Genomic DNA, 21,895 nt, shown 5'->3' with positions numbered 1-21,895 from the left:
AAAATATAAATATGTCACTCATAACAAAACAACACTATATGTTTTTGGGCACCACATACCGAGACAATATCCTCAGGTCTGAGTTTTGGAGACTCTGGCTTTGGTGCTTCTGTTGGCAGTGTTTCGCTGAGAGCACTGAGAGCATCCAGAGAGATGGAGTCACCCTGAGGGGTGAGAGAAGAGGAACTTCATAGGCCAGTTTTAGACAAGGCATGTTATACAGCTCTGAATGATAAATGAAGAACTAAAGCCAAAAGAAATCAGAAGACTTTTGATTCCTCACAGTTACCTTCTCAATTTTGGGCTTTGTCTGTTGTGCGCTTACATCGACTTTTTTAGGTTGTTCCACGGGACAGACTGTTTTCTGCAGAAAGGCAGAGATGGAAAACAGGAGTGAAAACAAAGACATGAATGTAAAAGGGCACAATGACAGCCATGGTGGCAAAAATAAAAACAAAATAATATTTATTTATTTGCTTGGCAGGGAAATCCTCTATTGAAGGAAAAAACATAGTTTATGCAAAAACCCGCATTCACACCAACAGGTTTACCTCTGGTGGCTTCTTTGATGGAGGAGGGACTGGTGCATGAACTCCAGAAGCCTTAGATGAAGCCACAAACTCTCCAGAGAGTACATCAAGAGCTGACAAATCCTCTACTTTTGCCTGAAAAGCAGAGATAAGAGTTTGAAACAAAGCACTGAAACGATGCAGTTTTATATTTTGTGGAATTTTGTAGGGACTCCAAAAAAAAAGAAAAAAAAGATGGAGGCTTTTCATTTTTAGAGATACGTGCACAGTTTATGTGCAGGAACAAATAACTGATTCACAGTGTACCTGTGTAGGAGGAGCTGAGGAGCAGACGACAGGAGCCTGGACAGCAGGAGCTGATGAAGAACTGAAGTCTCCAGACAAAATGTCCAGAGCATCAGCAGCGTCCATCTTGGGCTGCGGGAGGAGACAAAGTAAAGCTTAAATCAAGTTACTAAATGTTCAAAAGTTGTAGATCTACGAGTTTCATAAGCTTAATGTGCTGAAGTTTAACCCATAAAGTAAATTTCCTTCAGTCTCACCTCGGGTTTTGGAGGTGGCAGTTTTTTGGGGTCTTTATCTTTAAACCTGTAAGCTGGTGGAAGAGTGTCGTCTCGCTCTCCAACACGTACACCCTTCTCCGCCTTCACTTTGCCCTCCTGTACATAGAGAAAGAGAACAAAATCACCTGGTGGGAAAAAAAAAAGTTATCAAAAGCTGTGAATTTAATGCTAGGGTGTAGCTTCACTCTTACAGAGACGATATCTTTAGGTTTGAGTTTGGGGGATTCAGGTTTTGGTGCATCTGCTGGTAATGTGTCGCCCAGAGCACTGAGAGCATCCAGAGACATGGAGCCACCCTGAAAACAGAACAGGATTTATCAAACTATTAAAAATAAAATGTCTGTCTAAAGAATATGAAGTGAAACAAGAACAGGAAGAAGGGCAAAAAAGAAGAAAAATGACTTCAAACATCTTATGTCAAACCTTGTCGGTCTCTGGTTTGGTGTCCTTCCCAGCAGCAGGTTTGTGTTCTTGTGCTTTCTTCTCAGCAGAAGGAGCACCGGGCCCAGCCGCAGGAGGAGCTGCAGCCGATTCCACTTTCTACACCACACAACACAGATGGCAGTAAAGAAAAAGCCCAACTCAAAATAAATCTTGCTATTTCACTCAGTATATAACTTATGCCATGATGTACACTGTTATTTTACAGATCTCTTTAAAAAAAATGATTGTAAGAAGTTCTGCTGTACCTTAGCAGTAGTTGCTGAGAGTCCAGCCTCCACCTTGGCTTTCTTATCAGTGGGAGGAGCGGGAGATTTCTGCAGCAATCACAAAACACCATTAAAACTGGATATTAGATTTTATACAGTGGTGTCACTGATCGAGACAGAGCTTACCTGCACAGGAGCAGCTGAGGAGCAGAGAGGAGCCTGGACAGCAGGAGCTGTTGAAGCAGTACTGAAGTCCCCAGACAAAATGTCCAGAGCATCATTAGCATCCATCTTGGGCTGCAAGGGTCGGGTCGGGCAGATATGACGTAAAGAAAGAGAAAATATTTGACATTCTTCAAGATTCCTGATATTACCCTCATAAAATGTGATGTTATGTGCATACAAAGAAAACAAACCTATAAAATCTGTAACTTTTTAAATATCAGTATCAACACTGGCCTCAAAAATCTATCATCAATGGAGCTCATCGTTAAATGAATTCACTCTGGGCTCACCTCGGGTTTTGGAGGAGGCAGTTTTTTGAGGTCTTCCTCTTTGAACCTGTAATCTGGAGGAAGCGTGTCCTCCCTCTCTCCTACACGTACACCCTTCTCGTTCTTCACTTTTCCCTCCTGTACAAAGTAAAGGGGACAAAGTGAGACATCGTCTAGCAATGAATCTTATGTGTAACTGAACTAAAGTGACTGCAGAGTTGCTGCTTAAGACAGTGCAGCTGTTTGTGCCTCTTACCGATACAATGTCCTGAGGTCTGAGTTTGGGGGGTTCAGGTTTTGGTGCATCTTTTGGTAGTGTGTCACACAGAGCACCGAGAGCATCCAGAGACATGGAGTCACCCTGAAGAGAGAACATGGCGTTTATGACAAGCTAATGACACCCGTGTTGTTTAACCTCATCTCCTGCATCTCACCTCACTGGTCTTGGGCTTGGTGCCTGCTTTGGTATCCAATCCAGCCTTGACAGAGACATCGGGAGTGGTTTTATCCATCTTAGCTTTCTTATCAGCAGGAGCAACCGCAGGAGATACCGCTTTCTACAAGAGCAAACAGACAAATGTTTTAGTTTTCACTGATCCATGCAGAATGACAATGCAACTTTAATCAGGTTTATTTTCAGTGTAGTAAAATTTTGGCTTTAACTTTAACAGCCATAAGAAATTTACTTATTAAAACATTTTAAGACAGAGCTAAGATCTGTAACCATTACAGTAAAAGTACCGTGCTGGAAGAAGAGAGTCCAGCCTCCAGTGAGAAGTCATCTGAGACTTTCTCCATCTTAGCTTTTTTATCAGCTGGAGGAGCCGCCATAGGAGGAACTGCTGCAGGAGTTTCAGCTTTCTGCAACAAAAGGGACAGCAAGGACGAAAAGGCATCAGCCTCTGCAGCCAGACTCTGCTGTAATGACACATCAGGGACTTAAAAATGTCAATTTACCTTCACAGGAGGAGGTGCAAAGTTCGCAGGGCCAGCAGAAGAGGCACTTATAGTCTCAACATGTGCCTTTTGCTATTTATTTTATTGATGGAAAAAAAAAAAAAAAAACACAATGAGACTTTTTAGACCTTTAAGACAAAAATTATATTATTGGAGCCAATGCAGTCTACAGCACATGTGCCATACTAGGAGTGTGCAGCACATACATCAAATGGAAGTAGCAGCTAAGTCCTTCATGCTTAAAGACTGACCTCTTGTTTCTTGGGTCCAGGCTGACCAGTTGATTTAAAATCAGCTGAAAGGGAATCAAGGGCCGCGTCTGTGCTCAGTGGTTTCTGAAATGAAAAATACTGTGCGTTACACCAACCTAAAATAACTCAGTCAGAAAGAATTGCTCCAAAGTTCCACTAGAGGGCATGAGTGACCAAATCAAAAGGCAAAATAATGCAAACCAGACTTGTACCAACAGTGAAGGAAAAGTACAGACACACCCTTTACATTCCACAGACGCCAAAAACTCAAATACTCTCTCTAAAGAGATGCAGGGGACACAAATCGAGTTGACTCCACAAAAATATGACCAACACAAAATTGAAACCATTAAACTCACACAGGAAGAAAGAACAGAAAGACTTGGTGAGACACTGAACCAAAAAAGCTTCTTCGATGCCAGGAGGCCAAAGTGGGAGTCGGCTATGATGCAAATGTGGGTGTGTTAGTGAATGTGAGTAACTATGAACACATTCCTCGGTTTAATTGGTGTATCACTGTGCGCAATGTAAGTGTGCATGTGACAGGGCACATATATTTGTGAGTGTTTGGGTTTGGTCGGACAGGAGCCAACAAGCTCAAACGGAGAAGGTGGTTTCTTAGGACAACACCCAACACATTCTCCACCCAGGAACGGGTAGATTATACAGTGGAAACAGCACTTCCTGCGTGTGTGAGTTATCTGGACTACAAAGAACTGATAGCAGGAGTTTGAAAAGCTTTACTTACCGGGACATCCACAGGTTTAGCATCTGCAGGAGCTCCACCCTAGAAAGTATAAAGTAGTTTTACACTTGGTAAGAAAAATAAAATGGTGAAATCATTTAAGATCTGAAAAGGCCTTCTAATTCTAAGTAATAAATATGCAAGTAGTAATTGTTGATTGGTTTGGTTTGTCTGCTTCTTTTTGTTTAGCAGGATCATTTTTTAATACATTGCTGATGGATTTGCATGAAAATGTTACCAAAAAAGAAATGGAGCTTGGTTTTTCTTTAAAGCAATTACATTTTGGATGTAATTTGGATTTGAGATTTTGGCAAGATTTTATATTGCAAGGTCAAATTGGACATTTCCTGCCATAGTCTCAGGAATAGGAAAAGGCTAAGACATATCCTCTTGATTTTCACATGAAAACCTCAGACTAATCTGGATCAAATATCCTTCCAGATGCAGGAGTCAGCCACTCTTGCTTCATACTAACAAGTTATCAGTCCTAAAGCTTTAATTTGGTGTCAAAGTCATGCCTGTAAAGCAACTTTGTCTAAAGAACATAAGCTAAAAGTGACAGTTTCCTACCAACATAAAGTAGTCCCTACGAATTTGTCAGTGAAGCACGCAAAAGCAAAAAACAAGGTGAGGTTGGGTAGAAAGTTTAGAAAGCAGTGGAAAGTGGTGCACACTGACCGTATTTTTGAATCTGTAGTTTGGAGGCAGTGTGTCGTCCCTTTCTCCACACTTCTGACCTTTCTCAGAGGTGATGTCATGCTGTGACACATGCATTACACGGTTACACACTAAAGGCCCATGCAGCTTGCTGCTCACTTTCTAAAGCATACACACACACACACACACTCCAACATGTATGCTTGCACACTGTGGCTATGCTATACCTCTTTGACCTCTGGCCCCGTGAACACAGGCTCTGGGCGAGCGAACGGATCAGTTGATGGTAGTATGTTGGCCAGCTCGTCGATTGCATCCACTGGAGGTGCCTGCGCATGCAACACAGCTCAGCACACAAGCGCAAGCGACATGCTTTTTAAAGGAAACTAGCACTGCTACATTACGTCTTTACCTGTTGGGCTCCTTTAGCTGCTGTGGATGTAACCTCCGCCTGAACCTGCAACACAGATCCAGAATCAGGCCACAGACCTTAACAATACAATATATCCATTGTGCTATTAGGAGTAAGGCATCATGAAATTATCAGCCATAAAAAAAATAAATCCCAACTCTTTCTTAGTTAATTGCTTTAATGAAATGAATTTTCTTCTTTAGAATTTCCAGAAAAAAAAATGTTTGATGGGTGTGAAAAATTCCTGCTAGCCATGACAACACCTCATCACAACATCCTCATTCATTCATTAAACACAGAGACCGAGAGGATGAATTGAATTGAATGCAAAATCATCACTGTGCAGAGTATACGGAGGGCAGAGTTGACACACAGCCTCTGCCATGTTTGGCTTCAGGAACATCTACCTTTGTTTGCGCTGATTTAGCTTCTTCCTTTTTGCCTTGCACAGACACATTTCCAGCCGCAGCTGTGCCTGCTGCAGCTGGCTTTGATGTTTTAGCAGGATCAACTTTAGGAACATCAGCTTTGACTGCTGTAGCAGCAGTGGCACTCTAAAATGCAACAAGATTTGATTCTATTACAGGCCAAGTTCATGTCAAGTAAAACTGCAGATCTGCTACATACATGCAAAACACCCAAAGAAACAAATGAAAGACAGGAAGTCACTTGAGGAAAAGAAAGCCTCCACCAACTTCATGCCTCTCCTCTTCATTTGTTTTTTCCTCACTGACTCGGAGTGATGATGCATGTGATGTTGCAAATGGACGGGCGTCGACTATGACGAAATGCAACAACGAGCAGAGGCATGCTGAGCAAAGAGCTGCAGTGTAAAGAATGAAAGTCCTTGTTCTTCAAAAAAATAAAAAATAAAAATCCGAAAAGGAATTCCAAGAAACCCCTAAAGCTAATAAGGTATCTGGACAGTCTCAAGTAAGCACAACCCCAAAAAACCTGATAAGACTGCAAGGAAGAAAAAAGAAGAGCGAAAGGCAAGTAGTAGATACACCCCAAGAGTCATGGAGGCAGTGAAGACTCAGAGTGGCATTAGTAGTCAGGCTTATACCTTAGCCGTGTCCTTAGGTGACTCTTTAGGAGCGGCCACAGAAGTGGCTGCTGCAGTGCCAGCAGTGGGAGGAATTGTAGGTGCGACTTTGGCTTGGGAGACAGGTGCAGTCTACAAACATGTCGCCAAATGATTACTCAAAAACACAAGGAAGCCAGTAGATGTACTGACACCGTGTAGATTTTTAAAGTGTTAGTGAAAACGAAGCAGAAGAACATTTACACTGATCACTGGTCAGCTCAGTCACAGTTACCCAAAAGATCTCAAAATAATACGAGGCCTGAGACTGATGACCAGTGATCAGTAAGGGTTCAGATGCTGGAGCTTCTTCATGCCTTAATCACCTTGAACTTTGGGGATTTATTTGCATTCATGAAATATTCAAATACCTCACACACAGTTCACAAAATTTCTAATAAAATAATACAAAAAACATTATCATTTAAAAGATTGTTGGATTAAAGCAAAGAAAAAGCACTAGCTAGAGTTTTGGCCATGATGGCATTACCTTTAACACCTCTCTAGTAGCGCCACTCGCCTCTGCAAACGACATGTCAATAACAGTAGCACCAGCCAGCGTAGTGTTAGTCTACAATCGAGAAGCATGTGTTTAAAGAAAGTGAAAAGAGACAGTTATTCTTTAAGTTAGTGTCACAGTTTGTGAGGAGCATTCATCCCATGCAGGTCATATCAGATCTTTTATGGTGGCACGGTGACAGTCCAGCTTCTGATGCAAGATGAGTGAACGGCCGTGCCAGAAAGACGTCACAGACAGACAGGTAAGATGTTGCGTAACGGTGATGACCAAAGATGAAGCGCGTAAAGAGATGACTAGTGATGAGCACACATGAGGTGCTGAGGCCAAAAGAAAGAAGCAGAGATTCATGTTATGTCACGCCAAAGCGCTGAAAGCCTCCACCACTTTTATTCATACCCGCCAGAGTTTATCTACCTCTGGTTTGGCTTTAGGTGCTGCTTTCCCTGCTGTTGCAACATTAGAGCTTCCTCCTGTTGTCGTGGTAACCGCCCCAGGCTTTGTAGCCATTCCAGATCCCGATGTTGGCGTCTGCAATGCACCAGGTGAGGAGAAGTTGATCAACTGCAATTTTTTACAGCTCTATGGATGCTAGAATTGCCTGTGTGCTTGGCTTTGCACATGAAAGCTAGCTAACTTATCGTCAAGAGAGCCACAGAGACTGTGAAACCTACTGTAATTTATCTTAGCCTGATATCTTAAAATGACATCTTCTTGGTTACGCTTGAGGGTGGGGAGCAATTAGATATGTTGGTGATTGCAACAATACTCAGTTTCATAACGTAGCTCCGCAAATCAGTTGGTAATGTGACTGTGGTTCCATGTTTTATACCTTCTATTGCTTAAAGTTAGGCATCACCAACTGATTTAAGCCAAAAGGACACATCCTCAGCAGAAATACTGATGCGACTGCTAGCAAGCTGGCTAGCAGCATTATCGTTTCACGTGCTGTTGTATTGTTTGGCATTTATGTGTGTTAAACTGTCATGCTCACTGTAGAAGAATGTATTATTATGTGCAATCAGGGACTTAATAAGTTAAAAATGTTCACAAAATGCCATGGCTAGCATGACAATCCCAGTCAAATGTGATTGTCATTTCAGGTAATTGCACAACTTGCAACACTGCTATGCCATTACGTGTACTACAGGGAATTGTGGTAACAAAAGTATCCAAATTGAGATGTAGTAAATCTTTCAGCCTTTTTTGCTTCCATTATAACCTGCTTTTTCTGAAAGTCATTAAACTTGCAGAAAAAGCAACACACAAGTAAGATTCCATATTTGTAAGGTTAATAGGTGAACATTATAGTTGTGTTTTTATGTGACAAGAAACTGGCTAATAGTAATTACCATACATTCTGCAGGGACATATTTTTTATAGCACAGTAGATTATTTTTCCCATTGCACATGGACACTGAAACACAGGCAGTTGTACTTTACTGTGGCAAAGCAAAAAGAAGGAAGCAGGGCAATGAGATATTTACAGTGAAGGTTAATGACTGAGTAATATAAGCTCAGTGTGTGAATAGGTCTAAAATAAAACCATGTAATTCTCTCACTTCTAAATATCCGACTAAACCTTATCTCTACAAGCCGGGCACCAAACTATACACCGTCGAAGCCCCGCTGCTGAAAGATGTGTGAAAACAATTCAGGCTGGCACTATGGCTCTGTTCAAACATTATTTGTATGTAAGTAAAAGAGATAAATGACAGGCAATGGAGTGTACTATTACTTTGAAAAAAAAATAGTTATTAAAAGTGTTTAATGAAGTACACTTTATATAAAATACAGTTATGGTCAGAAGTTTACGTACACTCATCATAAGCATCAATATTGTGGTCATTTAGTTTGATCGGATATGTCACTACTTTGTCATGTTGTGGAAGAAGACCCAAACTGTCACCTCCAGATGAAAGGGAATGGAGCAGGATGTTAAGGAACAACCTGTGAACCAACAGGCTCAAGCCTGCCTTCAGCTGGAAACTGCTGTGACACCAGTGTTATTGTCCACGGTGATGTGAAATTTATGTAGTTGTCATGGACCACCTAAATGCCTTCTGGAGAAAGGTTTTATGGGACAAATGAGACTCTATGAGACAAAGATGAACTATTTGGCCACAAGAGGTATGCTTGGAGTAACTGCTTTCCTAAAATACTATATCTGCTGTTGAGCATGGTCCTGAAGCAACACACTCCAGAGCTGTTATGGTGCCGGTGGTACTCGTACATTGCATGAAGTAATAATAAAGAATTCAACTTAACCTCAAGTCAACAGCTAGAAGATTGACACAATTGTTGTTTGGAATGAATAAGACAAGTTAACATTAAGCTTCTCAAATGGTCTCTCCAAAGCAGCCACCTCATCCCAATTCTTCTTTTTTTTTAAGTCATTAAATATATGTGCTGTGCAATCATGCAAACCTGGAAACCGTTTACCAACAAAATGCTGATGTTTGCAACATTTTTTCTACCAATAGAGTTCATATACATGCTAATATAGTTACATTCCACTTAATTTATGAGTTCCTGATTGAAATACTGATGAAGTCTTTTAACATTTCCATTAGTCTTCCCTGGAGAATATTCCAGTCAGCATTCAAGCAGCAGTTTGACAACCTTGGTTTGCGAGCAGCATTAATGGGTTAAACAGGGTGTTACCTGCCTTGAGTTTGAAGGAAGGAAAAGGAAAATGTTCTTTTTGGTATTAATCAAAGAGCTGTGCTGGAACAGGAAAGAAAGTAACAATGCTAGAACAACAGAAAATGCTGGGGGGTCAGGGGTCAAACTGGCAGTCAACAAATGAGTTTCTTTTGACAGACTGAGGGAGGAGAAGAAGAAGTTAAACAGCATTACAGGGGAATGTCTAATACCTCAAACTGTGCAGGCTTTCCAGTAGAGACCTGAGCTGCCGGTTTGGGTGTTGTCTGGCTGGACTGCGACTGCAGAGAGAAAGAGACAGAAGTCAAATATGTGCAGGGAACACAAGAAACCACCCAGCAACATGTTGATTTCACAACAGCAATATTTTTGGAAAACAAAACATTCCAGAAGACTTATTTCTGGATAAAGCTGAAATCGTAATCGTTACAGGTTCAGGTCAATACAGTCTCCTTTTCAAGTTGAAAACAAACATGGGGAGAAATGCAGGACTGTAAACTGCTCACAAACACACCCATCACACAGCAGTCAGAAGTGTTTGATTCAAGTCCTACATTCCTGACTGTGGGGTGGGACTGTTTGACAGCAGTGCGTCAACGAGACTGTCGTCTGTGGTCACCTTAGAAACTGACAACAAGAATGCAGGATTCACATCTCCAGCCAGTGGCATCCAGTGCAAGCTGAACGCTAACATAGCTCACATTTTTCTGCTTAAGGAACCAGGAGAGATCGGCCTTTGACTCCCGTGGCTGAAGACATGCAGCCAGTATTCACACACATGCATACTGGATGGAAGTCATATTTGTTCTGCACTGCACTTCTTCACATAGAAACAATTAGTCATACTGTATCACTGATGCTTTGATCTTTGTCTTCAATTCCCCATAGCTGAGCTGTAATAAAACAATCTATAGAAGCCGTGTTACAACGCATGGGATATTATTACTTTTTATCATGTGTACTAATCAAAGCAAACTTTCCTGGAATGATAGTTGCAGGACCCATGGTTTATCTGTGGGTGCACGGCAGTAGTTTATCATTTAAAACTGTCATCTGAAATATTGATCAGTTATTAGCCTGTTTTTTTACAGTACTGGAAATCCTTCTGCAAGGTAGAATGTCATAAAGATCATTGTTCTTAATGCATTTGAGAGAAATATACAGGCCTTTAGAAGCAAATAATGTTTCATTTTGTTTTGTTTTTTTAAACTACAAAAATGTACAAGAAGTAAAGCCTTACACTACTACTCAGTTTCCCCCTGTAAAACATGTGACCTTTATCTGGATAAGGATCACACGTCGATGAAAAGGTGTTACTGCAAGCAGAATGCACTGGGATTGGAATCTGACCCGATCAGCCCAGTCACATTTGGAGATGGACTCTGTAAAGCCAACTCTCGGGGTCATCTAAATCGCACTCTTTGCGTCTACTCGCACAGGCTCCAGAAAGCTACAGGTAATATATCAGCACAACCTCGTAACGTAGAGCGGAGACAGTAGCACTGCTCCCCTGGACTGTTTTTCCTGTTTGTGTAGTCATTAAATGTGAGGCTCATCCAGACGCTTTGATTCTACCTGTAATAAGCTTCACAATATTGTGAGGATTGTGAATGCAAATACTCAGTAGATCCCTTAGTATTGCAAAAAAAAAAAAAAAAAAAAGAGTGCTTTTAGTCTAAAATATGCAACCGTGTACAAAAATAAACTCTTTTGTTAACAATTATACATGTTGCGCACGTAGTCCAGTATTTTGGAAGCATATACTGATCTCCAGGTGGAGCACAGTTTGCTGCAGAGCCCAGCCCAGCTCTTTTGAAGGTGTTGTGAATACAGAGCAGTGAACCTCCACCCTGTTTAATACTGCTGTCCGTTTCACATTCAGCCCCATATATTGTATGCAGTTGTATCATTGTAGACTCAGACCCAGCCCAGCCTGTCGGCGAGCATTACTGGGTTTTTTTCCATTTGTTCATAATAATAATAATAATAATAATGATCATAATAAAAGAATAAGAGAAGTGTACAGAAGTATCCATAACAGATTAACAGATACAATTCTGTGGGGAAACCCCCCAACTATATCTTCCAGTTATGCTACTTCTAATCACACGTAAGCTTCTGAGCGAGCTAACCAGCTATGCGTCCTCTTTTACAGCTACACAGGTAGGATGGAGGTAAAGCACATACGTATGCTTGTGAATGACAGTCAAGGTAAATAACATACAGAGACAGAGGACATGTGAATCATCTGCATTAGGTGAACTCTGAGTTAGTAATGATTGCAACTTGGCATAATCAATGATTTCCTCACGCGCTCAAATAGTCACACGGGCTCACAAAGTCATAATCCAGGTCGGGATTAGCACACACAAGTCACATGCCTTCTGCCTTCACACTTTTCAAATATGAACCGACAACGTTAAGAGTCAACTTCATATTATTTAGATCGAGAATAAAAAGGAAGTGGCACAGAGGAGGAAGTGAGGTCACAAGCAGCCAAGGGGAAGTTGTGTTGATCCCGTTACCACTGTAAATACTGAACGTTGCCAAGTTACTTAAATAACCAAGAAACAGATGAGCTGTACTGCATGATGTGTCAGGCGCATTTTGCTGCATGTGAGACAACAACTCCACAAGCTTGGATTTTCATGACAAAATGATAAAAGTAGCATTGGATATTTGAAGCCTTGTATTCTCATGGCAGTGATCTGTTCTGGAAGCAGAATTTGCAAACATCTATAGAGCACAAGAGATTGCTGAAAACTTCGAGAACTAATAGACACACTCAAGCCATTCTAGTGGTGCTAGCTTTTATTTCGTTTTTTTAATGTGCCTGCAGTGTTTGATTCAACACAGGAATAATTTAAAGAAACAGTGAAAAGCACCTCTAATTCCATTTGATTAAAGATGTTTAGGCAATCACAGTATTGACTTCCCCCTTCTTATCTACAAAAGGTATTTTGATGTGTCATCAGAGTAATCATACTGACCACATGAATGACATCATTACTTCATCAAAACTTTCTTTTGCAGAAGCGTACATTATGGCAAACCCTATAACAGATTTGTGAGTTACAACAAAGTGTAACACTGTACGGATCAGAACAAATGACATATTTCCATATCACTGTATAAATTAGAATCATGTTCATGCGCTTTTGCATTTACCTCATGAGGGATTCTCTGTTGAAACTATTCTTCAAAACCACAGCAAACAGGTGACTCATCACCACTGCAGAACTCCGACAACACCGACAGATGCCACTTGACAAAGGCCAGGAAGCACGACCCGCTTTTATAATTGTACAGTAGGCAAACAGACAGAGCTCTTAGTTCATTTCCAATCGATTAAAAGAAGCAATACACTGAAACATTAAGTAGTAAATAGTTGAGCTCATCAGTATGTTTACAGTGTCAATATCAGACGATCTTGAAAACATTTATTAAAGAGATAAAAAGAAATATCCTCTTAAAGGAAGCCAACACTGGAAGATGCTACAAAAGAAAGAAAGGATTTCTATTGTAAAATAAAAGTGAACAAAGATGACGAGGGCAGAAAGCTGCACTACGGTTAGGAATCAGAAAGGTTAAAAAAAAAAAATCATCAACTTTAACTCAAATAAAATAAAACCTGAAGCATGAAACATTTTGTGGATTAGTCCTACTCACTGATTTAGGTAAATTAAAAACAAATGTTTGTGTGTAACCTCTGTGTTCACCTGAGACCAACCCAAACTCTCAGGAAGTCTGTAGTGACTCCAGACTTCTGCATTCCTACATTCCTCATGACTACGGCAGCAGCAGACGCACACTGCAAGTACACGTACACGCATTAGGTACTGGGTTAAACCCACTTTCGACTTTAAAACTGCCCTAATTTTTCACGCCATTGACTCAAAGAGCTGGAGTTTTTCCCTTTTAAATTTTGATGCATATTGACATGATAGAATCAATATTGTTTCAGAACCTCTTGACAAAGAAAACCCAAGTGTGTTCACTCACATTCGACAACGAGTGGGGGGAAAGGACCACTTTCTTGGTTAACACAAACCACAACGCACCACAGAAAGAAAGGAAGTAGCAACAAGTCTTCCCACAGAGCAGACACATTTGGACCAAACATAGTACACACAGTTGTTTTCTACAGACCAGGTGTTGCATAAATTTCATGAGCCGTGCTTGACGTGGTTTATAGCAGGTGCTGAGTCTTCCAGATGTGCTCGGTATTTGGTCGACCTGTGGCTCATTTGAAGCTGCCTTATGGTGCCATGAGGTCAGGCAGTGTCAAATGTGGCCCAAACACGATTGCAGATGCTGGCCACATTTTTTCTGGGTTATAGTTTCAGAATCATTTTTTGGGAGGAATTTACTCATTTTACCAAACAACCGGAAGAGGCCTAACATCCACTCTTAGGAAATCTCTGCCGTCTTGATAAAGTATTTATTGTATTGATCTGAGTACATATTGGACTGTGTGAAAGTAAAGTGAAGTTGATGGAGGTGAGTTATAAGCTGTATACGTGGAGCATACTGCACAGCAAAACTTAAAAGGTCCAAATGATCAATAGTACCTTTATCAGAAGATGCACTCAATAGTAGAACTGACAGTATGCAAGATGTCACTTGCCATTCTGTCCAGCCTTAAGTTTTGGCTCATTCTTTATACACACAACATGTATACAAGTTTGATAAAAAAGCCAATAGAACAGAAATAACCTTTGCACGCATCATATATGAAAACTGTGCAGATAATACAAACTTTATGAGACCTTCTTTGGTTGAACCTGTGACAGTGAACTAACTTCTGCAGCTTGTGATGTTGTCTTCTTAAACAGCACTCTGTGTTTCTGTTATGCAGCACAGAAATGCACAAGACAGTAAAAGAAGGGGGGGGGGGGGGGGTGTCATAGAAATGATGCAGGGTTCCAAATTTAGTCGAAGCGTGGAAAAGACTCAATAGTTAGCATGGATCTGCTTTGCAAAGGACATATTGATTTTGTCAGACACATACAGTACATACAGTAGACTGGGATTCGGTGCAGTTGTAGTCTGAAACACAACAGCGCATATAAAGATCGTGATATGTGGGCATATGTTGTTGAATCTTTTATTCCATGTAAGACACATGACGTATGCAAACAGTGACATGCCGTGCATGTCCATAGATAGAGCCACTGGGTAAGCAGCGAGGACACTGCCTGACGTAGTTGATAACGGGACACCAGTAACATCATGGTCATTCTGAGAGAGCTAGACGCAGTGCTGGGCATAGTTTAAGTGAGTGTGTCCAAAATAGATGCAGCACTTTAGATCCACACCATTTCTGTCACATGACTTGGGCCAGCAGTGACAGTGTGGCAAGGGCGGCGCACTGCCATCTGAAACCAACAGGTTTTGGTAGTCTTTCAATTTAGCACGACAGGAAACTGCCTGTCAGCTTGAGGTTTATTGCTCAAGTCTTTGTCTGCTGTCAGATATGAATGATAGAAAAACACACGCAGGCATGAAACGCCAAGACTGCACTCCATATTGTGCATTTATCACTGGTCAAGGAACAATGCAGTACATATATCCAGGCCCTACCAAACAACAGGGACTGAAGCAGTAGCTTTGCCCTCTTATGAAAACTGATGACTAATGCTGGCCCCACCCAACACACCACAGACACGCATATGTGAAAATGGCTGGAAACGACTCCTCAGCTTTCTGTTTTAAAATAGCACTGGCAACTTGTGGAAAAAAGGTCAATAGTGATAAGTGGCTCACGTCTGACCAGTGGTGGAAATGACGAAAGCCGCAGTCAGCTGCGTAACAAGGAAAGAAAGTGGAGCAATAGTGTGAAAGTTAAGCGTTTCAGTTTTAGCACAGAGCTGCAGCAGGAGGAGCATTATTGCTGGAGGGCAGATTTCAAGAGAGCTGGGTGAAATCAGGAGTAATGGCGTTGACTAAACGTACTTTAAAAGGCAACCTGTTCTGATGAGGTGGTGACGCATTTAACTGTCACATCAGGCGAGGACAAGAAACAGGACAACCATGGCAAAATTACAACTGCAGCCAAACAAAAATCCTAATCATACAAGACAAACAAACCAACCCTTGTGCTTCAGTGTTTGTACTGCATTTTCCCATCAGGATTATTGTATCACACGTTTACAGTGAGAAAACCCAGTATGGAGAGCACAAAAAGATGATATAAAGCCATAAAGAGCCAGGTGTCAACCTTGAATGCCACATACATAAATAGTAATGAAACATTGGATTGCTGGTCGTTCACGTTTACTTGGAACAAAGTTTTTGTTACACTAGCAACAACTGCTCTCAAGGCCCATTTGAGAGAGACTAACACAAAAATCTTTAGTCCTTTAGTTCCATAATTTGAGGCTTAAGGGGAAGCACGCTGATCTTACCACAACGTGAAGGATCACATGAGCGATAAACTGTCAAATGCTGATCTGAACCAACGTTCTGCTACACACCAGCCACCAAAGTGATGTGACAGGTATCAAACAGGAAGCTTCTCCACGCAAGCATTTACAAAAGAGCAAGCATAAAGGGAAATACCATCCAGATACATACCATAGGTCAGACTGTGAGTGTGTATCCTCTTTAAATGTTGCTGTGAATACTACCAAGAGGCTCTCTTCAGGCTGCTTAACCTAAGACCCCTGCTTTAGGAACACTTTAGTTCGAACTTTATGTCATGCACACGCACACATGTAAACACATACACACACCCAGCAGTGAAAAACTTGCTACTCCGCCCTCTTTGAATCAGCACAACAAGACGCCGCTGCATCAGGCTCCACCCCTTCATCCAACATGGCAGAGCAGGCTCGGTCGGATTGGGCAGTTGAACACATGAAGCCCCACCCACTGCTCGATGGGTGCCAGGAAAACTGAACAAGCTTTGGGTCGGGCTGGGCTAGGTGAAGACGCATGATGCAGCTCAGCACGCGATAGCCTGCATCAAGCCGGAAGAGGTGAAGAAGAGAGAAAGAGTTGAGGGGTGACGAAGGAAAGTAGATTTTCTGCAGCAGTGCTTTGGCAGGAGTCTGGGTGTGTCGGGTAGACTCACAACTTTGGAATCTAGAATGCAAAGCTACAACAAAGGCAGAAAAGAGGAGAGGGAGGGAGGAGGATCCATCACATGCAGCTCAAACCACACCCTAAGGCAGACAGAGAGGAACATTAAAATGGGGGAGAACGACAAAGTTTAAAGGGCAAGAGCAGTGATGTTCAGACATGTTTGTTTCCATCACAGGTCGTCAAAAAAGGCCCCGAACAACGGAACAGACAGGAAATACCAGCCAGAGGTTACACAGGAATTTGGGGGGGGACAAGAGAGGGGCATTTAACGCTTCCCCTTTCTTTAAACAGGACCTTTCAGCAGTGGCAGCGTTGATTGGCTGAAAGGTCAATAACTTCTAAACTTTATCCTTATTATGTTAACTTCTTCAAGCACTCCACACCGAAAAACATGTCAAACGCGTTAAGAGGCGAGTGCTCTGGAGAGCAGCGCCCCCTCGTGTCACAAAACACCAAAAGCACACAGATGAAACTTAAAAAGGAGCATTGTGTTCATGTGTGTCATCTGAAACCGTTGTGCATGCCTGTTAACTTGCAGACTGTTGTTTGGACACAATGTCGGCCTGTATGCGTGTCGTGTTTGTTCAGTCCCAGTACTTTAATGCTGTGGTTAAAATGGGAACTCAAACAGCTCTAAATACTTTGCATTTAGACTTGGCATCAAAGTTAATGTTATTATAGATGTGCTAGAAAAGGATTATAGGAAATATTCTATGTGGAAGCTGCTTTGACACAAGCTTCAACAGACTTGGTTAAATATCAGCCAAAGCCAGCTGACAATCAAGCACCAGGATAATCAGCTCGAATGAAGATAAACAGCAGAGCGTAAGCATGATCATGACATATCGCTGTATTCTTCGAGAGCTATAGTCTGGCTTTTATCGGCTTAGCTTCAACCATGTTTCTTTTAAAATGTCTTTATAAGAACAAGCAGACAGACTCCTGATGTCTCCTGCCCTGGCAGAAATTCTTGTGTCTGTCCTGGGACCCTTCAAAATAAATCACTTAACAGCTTTCGCCTGACTGACTCCAAAAACACACCAGAGCCTGCCCCCTTTTCTGAAAGAAAACATGCTCATGTTGAATCCAAATGCCTTAGTTTGCAACCCCTGGTAACAGCTGTCTTTATTGACAACATTAGACACACCCTTTCATGGAGATCAACCAATAGAAATGGTAAACCTAGAAGCTGGAGGTTTCTAGTATAAAAGGTGGGCTCTGTTCAAGAAGTTTACAGGCAAACTTGGTGGGAGGCTGCATGGTATCACATGTCTTAAACTAAGACTTTAAGCAAAGACTAATGTGGGATATTTACATTGGCAAAAGTTTGGAGTCAAATCAATTGGAACTCTGCAGAGAGATTAGACTAGTAGAAACGCGTTTTGCCAGAAAGTTCTAGCTGTTATGAAAGAGCGTGTGAATCAGGTCTGATTAGGAGCAGGAGCAGCCATACACAATCTGTGCGCTCAGTTTGAACCAGATACAAGGAAGCACTTAAAAGTGCAAATGGAAACCAGTGAGTGTTGTGCTGACTGTGCACAAACAGCCAGAAAAAAAATGCAGAGGAGTGGCCTGAGGAACCTGACAAACCCTAATCGTATATTTTTTAAATAAACACAGTGAAGTCAAATCAAAAGGATGCATTTGCTTTTGTTGAGATTAACCTAACCAAACACAACAGTTTTGCATCCCCTTTTAGCTCATTGTTTTGGCAGCAGTGTTTTCAGGAGCAACAGCCTGCAAGTTTGACCAAGGTAAATCTGAGAAACACACTTTGCTCCCAGCCAGAAGCATGACAAGTGGTCAATGCTAGCAACCAGTGGTTACTGCTTAAATAGCACACTTCTACTCGGAGCACACAAATCATTTTACTACAAGCTTCATACCACAGCACCTTGTCTAACATTTACACACACACACACTCGCACACATAACTTGGGATTTAGTGTCTTGTCCAAAGATACTTCAACATGCAGACTAGAGCAGCATTCACCGGACTTCCAGTTGTAAAGCGAGCCACACTTACTGTGAAACATTTCAGTTACAGAGACATCAATAGGGACAGTTTAAAAAAAGTGAAGCAAAAAAGCTTCAGGGAAAACATTACATCTGCTCAAAGTTGCTTTATTTCTAGGAAAAGTAGAGAAATATTTGTAATAATATTTTTTAAAAATAATATGTTAGCTTGTTGTGACTGCCAACAAACCACAGATTATTAGGTACAGGAAGTGTGCTAAATCAAGTGTCCAGATTGAGGCTATTTTAGCGAGCTGAGCTTCAGTTTCAGACTTGTATCATCTTCAGCACAGGTTTGTTTGCTTCAGCTAAAATTACTTCTGCATTAGCTTATTAGGTTCTACCATGAATTTAAACTTGTGTGTTAGCCATGCAATGATGCTATACTATACTATAACTAGATTTTCAGACAGATTAGCCAGATACAAATAGAAATATCATCACCACAAAAACTACTAAGCTATAAATGTCTCTTGCTTAGCTGCATTTCCACATTATGTCATCAATCTATCCAGCCATCCACTTCAGGGTCATGGAGGGCTAGAGCCTATCCAGAGGAAACAGCTCGACTCTGTCAGCCACATGACAGAATAAGAACAAGAACTACAATAACACGATTTAGTTGGGACTTGTCAGCAATTACCAATAATCATAGCATGCCTGCTAACATTTTTACCTCTCCTGCGTGTTTATGAGGAGCGATACTGAGAATCTCAATCATTGCATCACATTACAGTTTCCAGCAATCGTGAGTCTGCTGCCTTCACATTACTTATCCGGACAAATGTCATCTGGCTCCAAGTACAGGCTGTTGCTCGAGCATTGCAGTAAACAGACAGGAGGACGGGTATACCAAAACGGACATAACAAAATTCAGCGAGCAACATTTAGATGAGGTGTCAAGCCAAACTGAGAGCACAGTGTCAAATCTGAAGGCACGAGTTTTGAGGAGTGATGGAAAGTAGCACCGTACCTACCAACGGGATAAACAACAACAAACTCAACAGGAAATGGAAGGCTGATTTAGCTGAGCAGGATATGTGTCAACAAAGTTTCTGTGTATATATGGTCTCATACACAGTGTGTTCCTCCACTCCAGTGCAAACTGGGCTTTAGTACCGTGGTCTGATTCTCTCCTGCATTCAGCATGTTTAAAATGATCTTTTTGAGGTGTGGCTTCAGAAGGCAGTCAGAGGTGGTTATGACGTATGAACTGAAGCAATCGGGCACTGTGTGTCATGATGTCATTAGTAACCACCTTAGTTGAACTGTTTGTGATTTGCTGAATATTAAAACATGAAAGATGGAAATTTGAGTGTCAGCATTTTCTGACAGTGGGGGCAGATAGGTGCACGCTTGACATCAGACTGTGATTTAATAACATGAGTCAGTTGTGTCTCACTGTCTCAGTGATTGCTCAATACTTTGTATTCTGGTTGCACACAGTGCTATAGTCCTTCATAACTGAACCGTACAGTGTAACTCACTGTTCAAATACCCAACTGTAAAACCGAGGGGATCATTTCACATGACTACATCGAACTTAAAGATGAAAAATACATACGCAGGCTGAGACGTCTCAAGAGGATAAAAGTCAAAAACCTAGAATAATATGAATAATACAACAGTAACACAGGTAACTTCAGGCAACAGGAAACAGCATGATATTGTATTTAAAGGTGCCTTATAGCGGTTCTATGAAGTGACACTTTTCATTGGGTCTTAGTTTTGTTTATCAAGCACTAGTAGCCACATGCATGATTCATTACACAGCGTTCCTACCAGCAGGGTTAGATTTTCCAACTAATAATATGTCTCAGAAAAAGAGTTCCCAGTTCTTTTTTTTAAATAGGTAATTCATCATCGACATTCCTTATTTAAAAATAAAGAATGTGTATGATAACGGTTGTTTGTAGATCAAACTTTTTCTTTGACAAAGCAGATACAAGCTTGACAGAAATCTCTTTTTAGCTCTGTTTTTCATTTCCAACACTATTGTCTCTTTATCTTTTTCCATCTACTGAGAGCAGGTATGAAGCAGGTATTTATAGCATGTTCGGCTACACGTTGCAGCCAAGGACAACAAGACAAAGCTCTGTGAGCGTGAACCAGAACAGTACAGCAGTGAGCCGAGTGACTAAACAATGGACTGAAACTGGCTTTTAAGATCTGTGAAGCCATCAGTTTCTGTTTAGTTTAATTTAAAGATATAAGTTCACGCTATAGTTGTAAAGCCCTCTAATGTACCACACCATGTAAAAACAGGTATGTCATGAGTAACTTGCACAGTATCCCCTCCTGCCTGTTTATGACTTTTTGTCTTTGACTTTGTTGTAATGGTTATGCATGTGCAGGCAAGATATATTTTCCCAGTGGCCATTTCCTGTTACGTTTCATGATAATGCTGCCAGACCCCAAGGGAGGGTGATCTCTGCAGCCCAGAGCTGGGAAAATGTAACACAACAAAAATGGTCTGACCAGAAGTCCAAAGGCTATCTGTGTGCAGTCGGCCTCCTGGGACACATTTATTCTTTGACCTTTAACACATAAAATGACTCAGAGCAAACAAACACAGCCCTGATAACAGAGCACTGACATGAGGACAGCCAATGCTGAACTGTCACACATCAGCATGCAATCACATTCTCTGCCAGACGAGTGAAAATTTAACAAAAGCCTGCAGCATATGACCTACATTGCATTCAACTTTAACTTGTCCAAATAAAAAACAGAGCACTTAAGCTCATTCCAGCTAAACACACCCTTTCAGACAGCTCCATCTGCAGCTTTGGATTATCACAGGAGAATGCTATTTGGGGTGGGAGCCTTCACAAAGAAAAAACTGGTATATCCTTCAAAACAACCATTATCACTTATAGGAGTCTATCAGTTTCCCATGTAGTTTGATGGCTTAAGCACCTCATAGCAAATACTGGAGGCCTTCCTGCAGCCTTGGTTTAATATCCCACTACAGTAAGAACACTGAACTCACAGAGGCTGACCGGGAGCCTCAGACATTCCAGCAGAGAGAGAGTGTGGCTGGATTTGGACTGGCTCCAAGACAGTTTTCCTCCTTGTGTGAGTTTCCCTTATAAGTCCTTTGTTAAACATACAGTACACAAAAGACTAGGACAGCTAACAAAACAGTAACAGCAGATATGCTTTTATATCTATAGAGATGGGGGTCACAAACAAAACAAAACACACGTGGACACTTTTGTTACTCAGCACAAACCATTACACAAGCACACAGACACACTTTTACTACA

The 21,895-nt window shown here is 41.4% G+C and overlaps 1 protein-coding gene across 22 annotated transcripts in view; it reads right to left on the bottom strand.

Moving 5' to 3' along the window:
• Window positions 1–21,895, bottom strand: part of cast (calpastatin) — a 31,147-nt gene that overhangs the window by 4,457 nt on the left and 4,795 nt on the right. For 5 of the 22 annotated variants that reach the window (XM_042219419.1, XM_042219415.1, XM_042219420.1 and 2 more), the window contains 24 exons: window positions 9,737–9,805; window positions 7,278–7,391; window positions 6,834–6,914; window positions 6,326–6,436; window positions 5,667–5,813; window positions 5,260–5,304; window positions 5,075–5,176; window positions 4,869–4,949; window positions 4,194–4,232; window positions 3,446–3,529; window positions 3,195–3,266; window positions 2,979–3,098; window positions 2,672–2,794; window positions 2,494–2,598; window positions 2,259–2,375; window positions 1,930–2,040; window positions 1,783–1,851; window positions 1,517–1,633; window positions 1,285–1,389; window positions 1,073–1,189; window positions 837–947; window positions 552–665; window positions 290–364; window positions 60–164 (listed from right to left, as the gene is read on the bottom strand). In XM_042219419.1, coding sequence (XP_042075353.1) covers window positions 60–164; window positions 290–364; window positions 552–665; window positions 837–947; window positions 1,073–1,189; window positions 1,285–1,389; window positions 1,517–1,633; window positions 1,783–1,851; window positions 1,930–2,040; window positions 2,259–2,375; window positions 2,494–2,598; window positions 2,672–2,794; window positions 2,979–3,098; window positions 3,195–3,266; window positions 3,446–3,529; window positions 4,194–4,232; window positions 4,869–4,949; window positions 5,075–5,176; window positions 5,260–5,304; window positions 5,667–5,813; window positions 6,326–6,436; window positions 6,834–6,914; window positions 7,278–7,391; window positions 9,737–9,805 — 2,334 coding nt within the window. Of the gene's footprint in view, window positions 1–59; window positions 165–289; window positions 365–551; window positions 666–836; window positions 948–1,072; window positions 1,190–1,284; window positions 1,390–1,516; window positions 1,634–1,782; window positions 1,852–1,929; window positions 2,041–2,258; window positions 2,376–2,493; window positions 2,599–2,671; window positions 2,795–2,978; window positions 3,099–3,194; window positions 3,267–3,445; window positions 3,530–4,193; window positions 4,233–4,868; window positions 4,950–5,074; window positions 5,177–5,259; window positions 5,305–5,666; window positions 5,814–6,325; window positions 6,437–6,833; window positions 6,915–7,277; window positions 7,392–9,736; window positions 9,806–16,100; window positions 21,872–21,895 lie in introns of those variants that run through there. The other 17 variants (XM_005918684.3, XM_005918682.2, XM_005918686.2 and 14 more) reach the window with 12 other exon arrangements.

This window comes from Haplochromis burtoni, unplaced genomic scaffold (genome assembly GCF_018398535.1).
Source record: "Haplochromis burtoni strain Fernald_Lab_line unplaced genomic scaffold, NCSU_Asbu1 Contig_32, whole genome shotgun sequence".
Taxonomy (NCBI): Eukaryota; Metazoa; Chordata; class Actinopteri; order Cichliformes; family Cichlidae; genus Haplochromis; species Haplochromis burtoni.
Note: the sequence above shows the minus strand (reverse complement) of the source record. Positions and strands in the feature narration are given on the sequence as shown.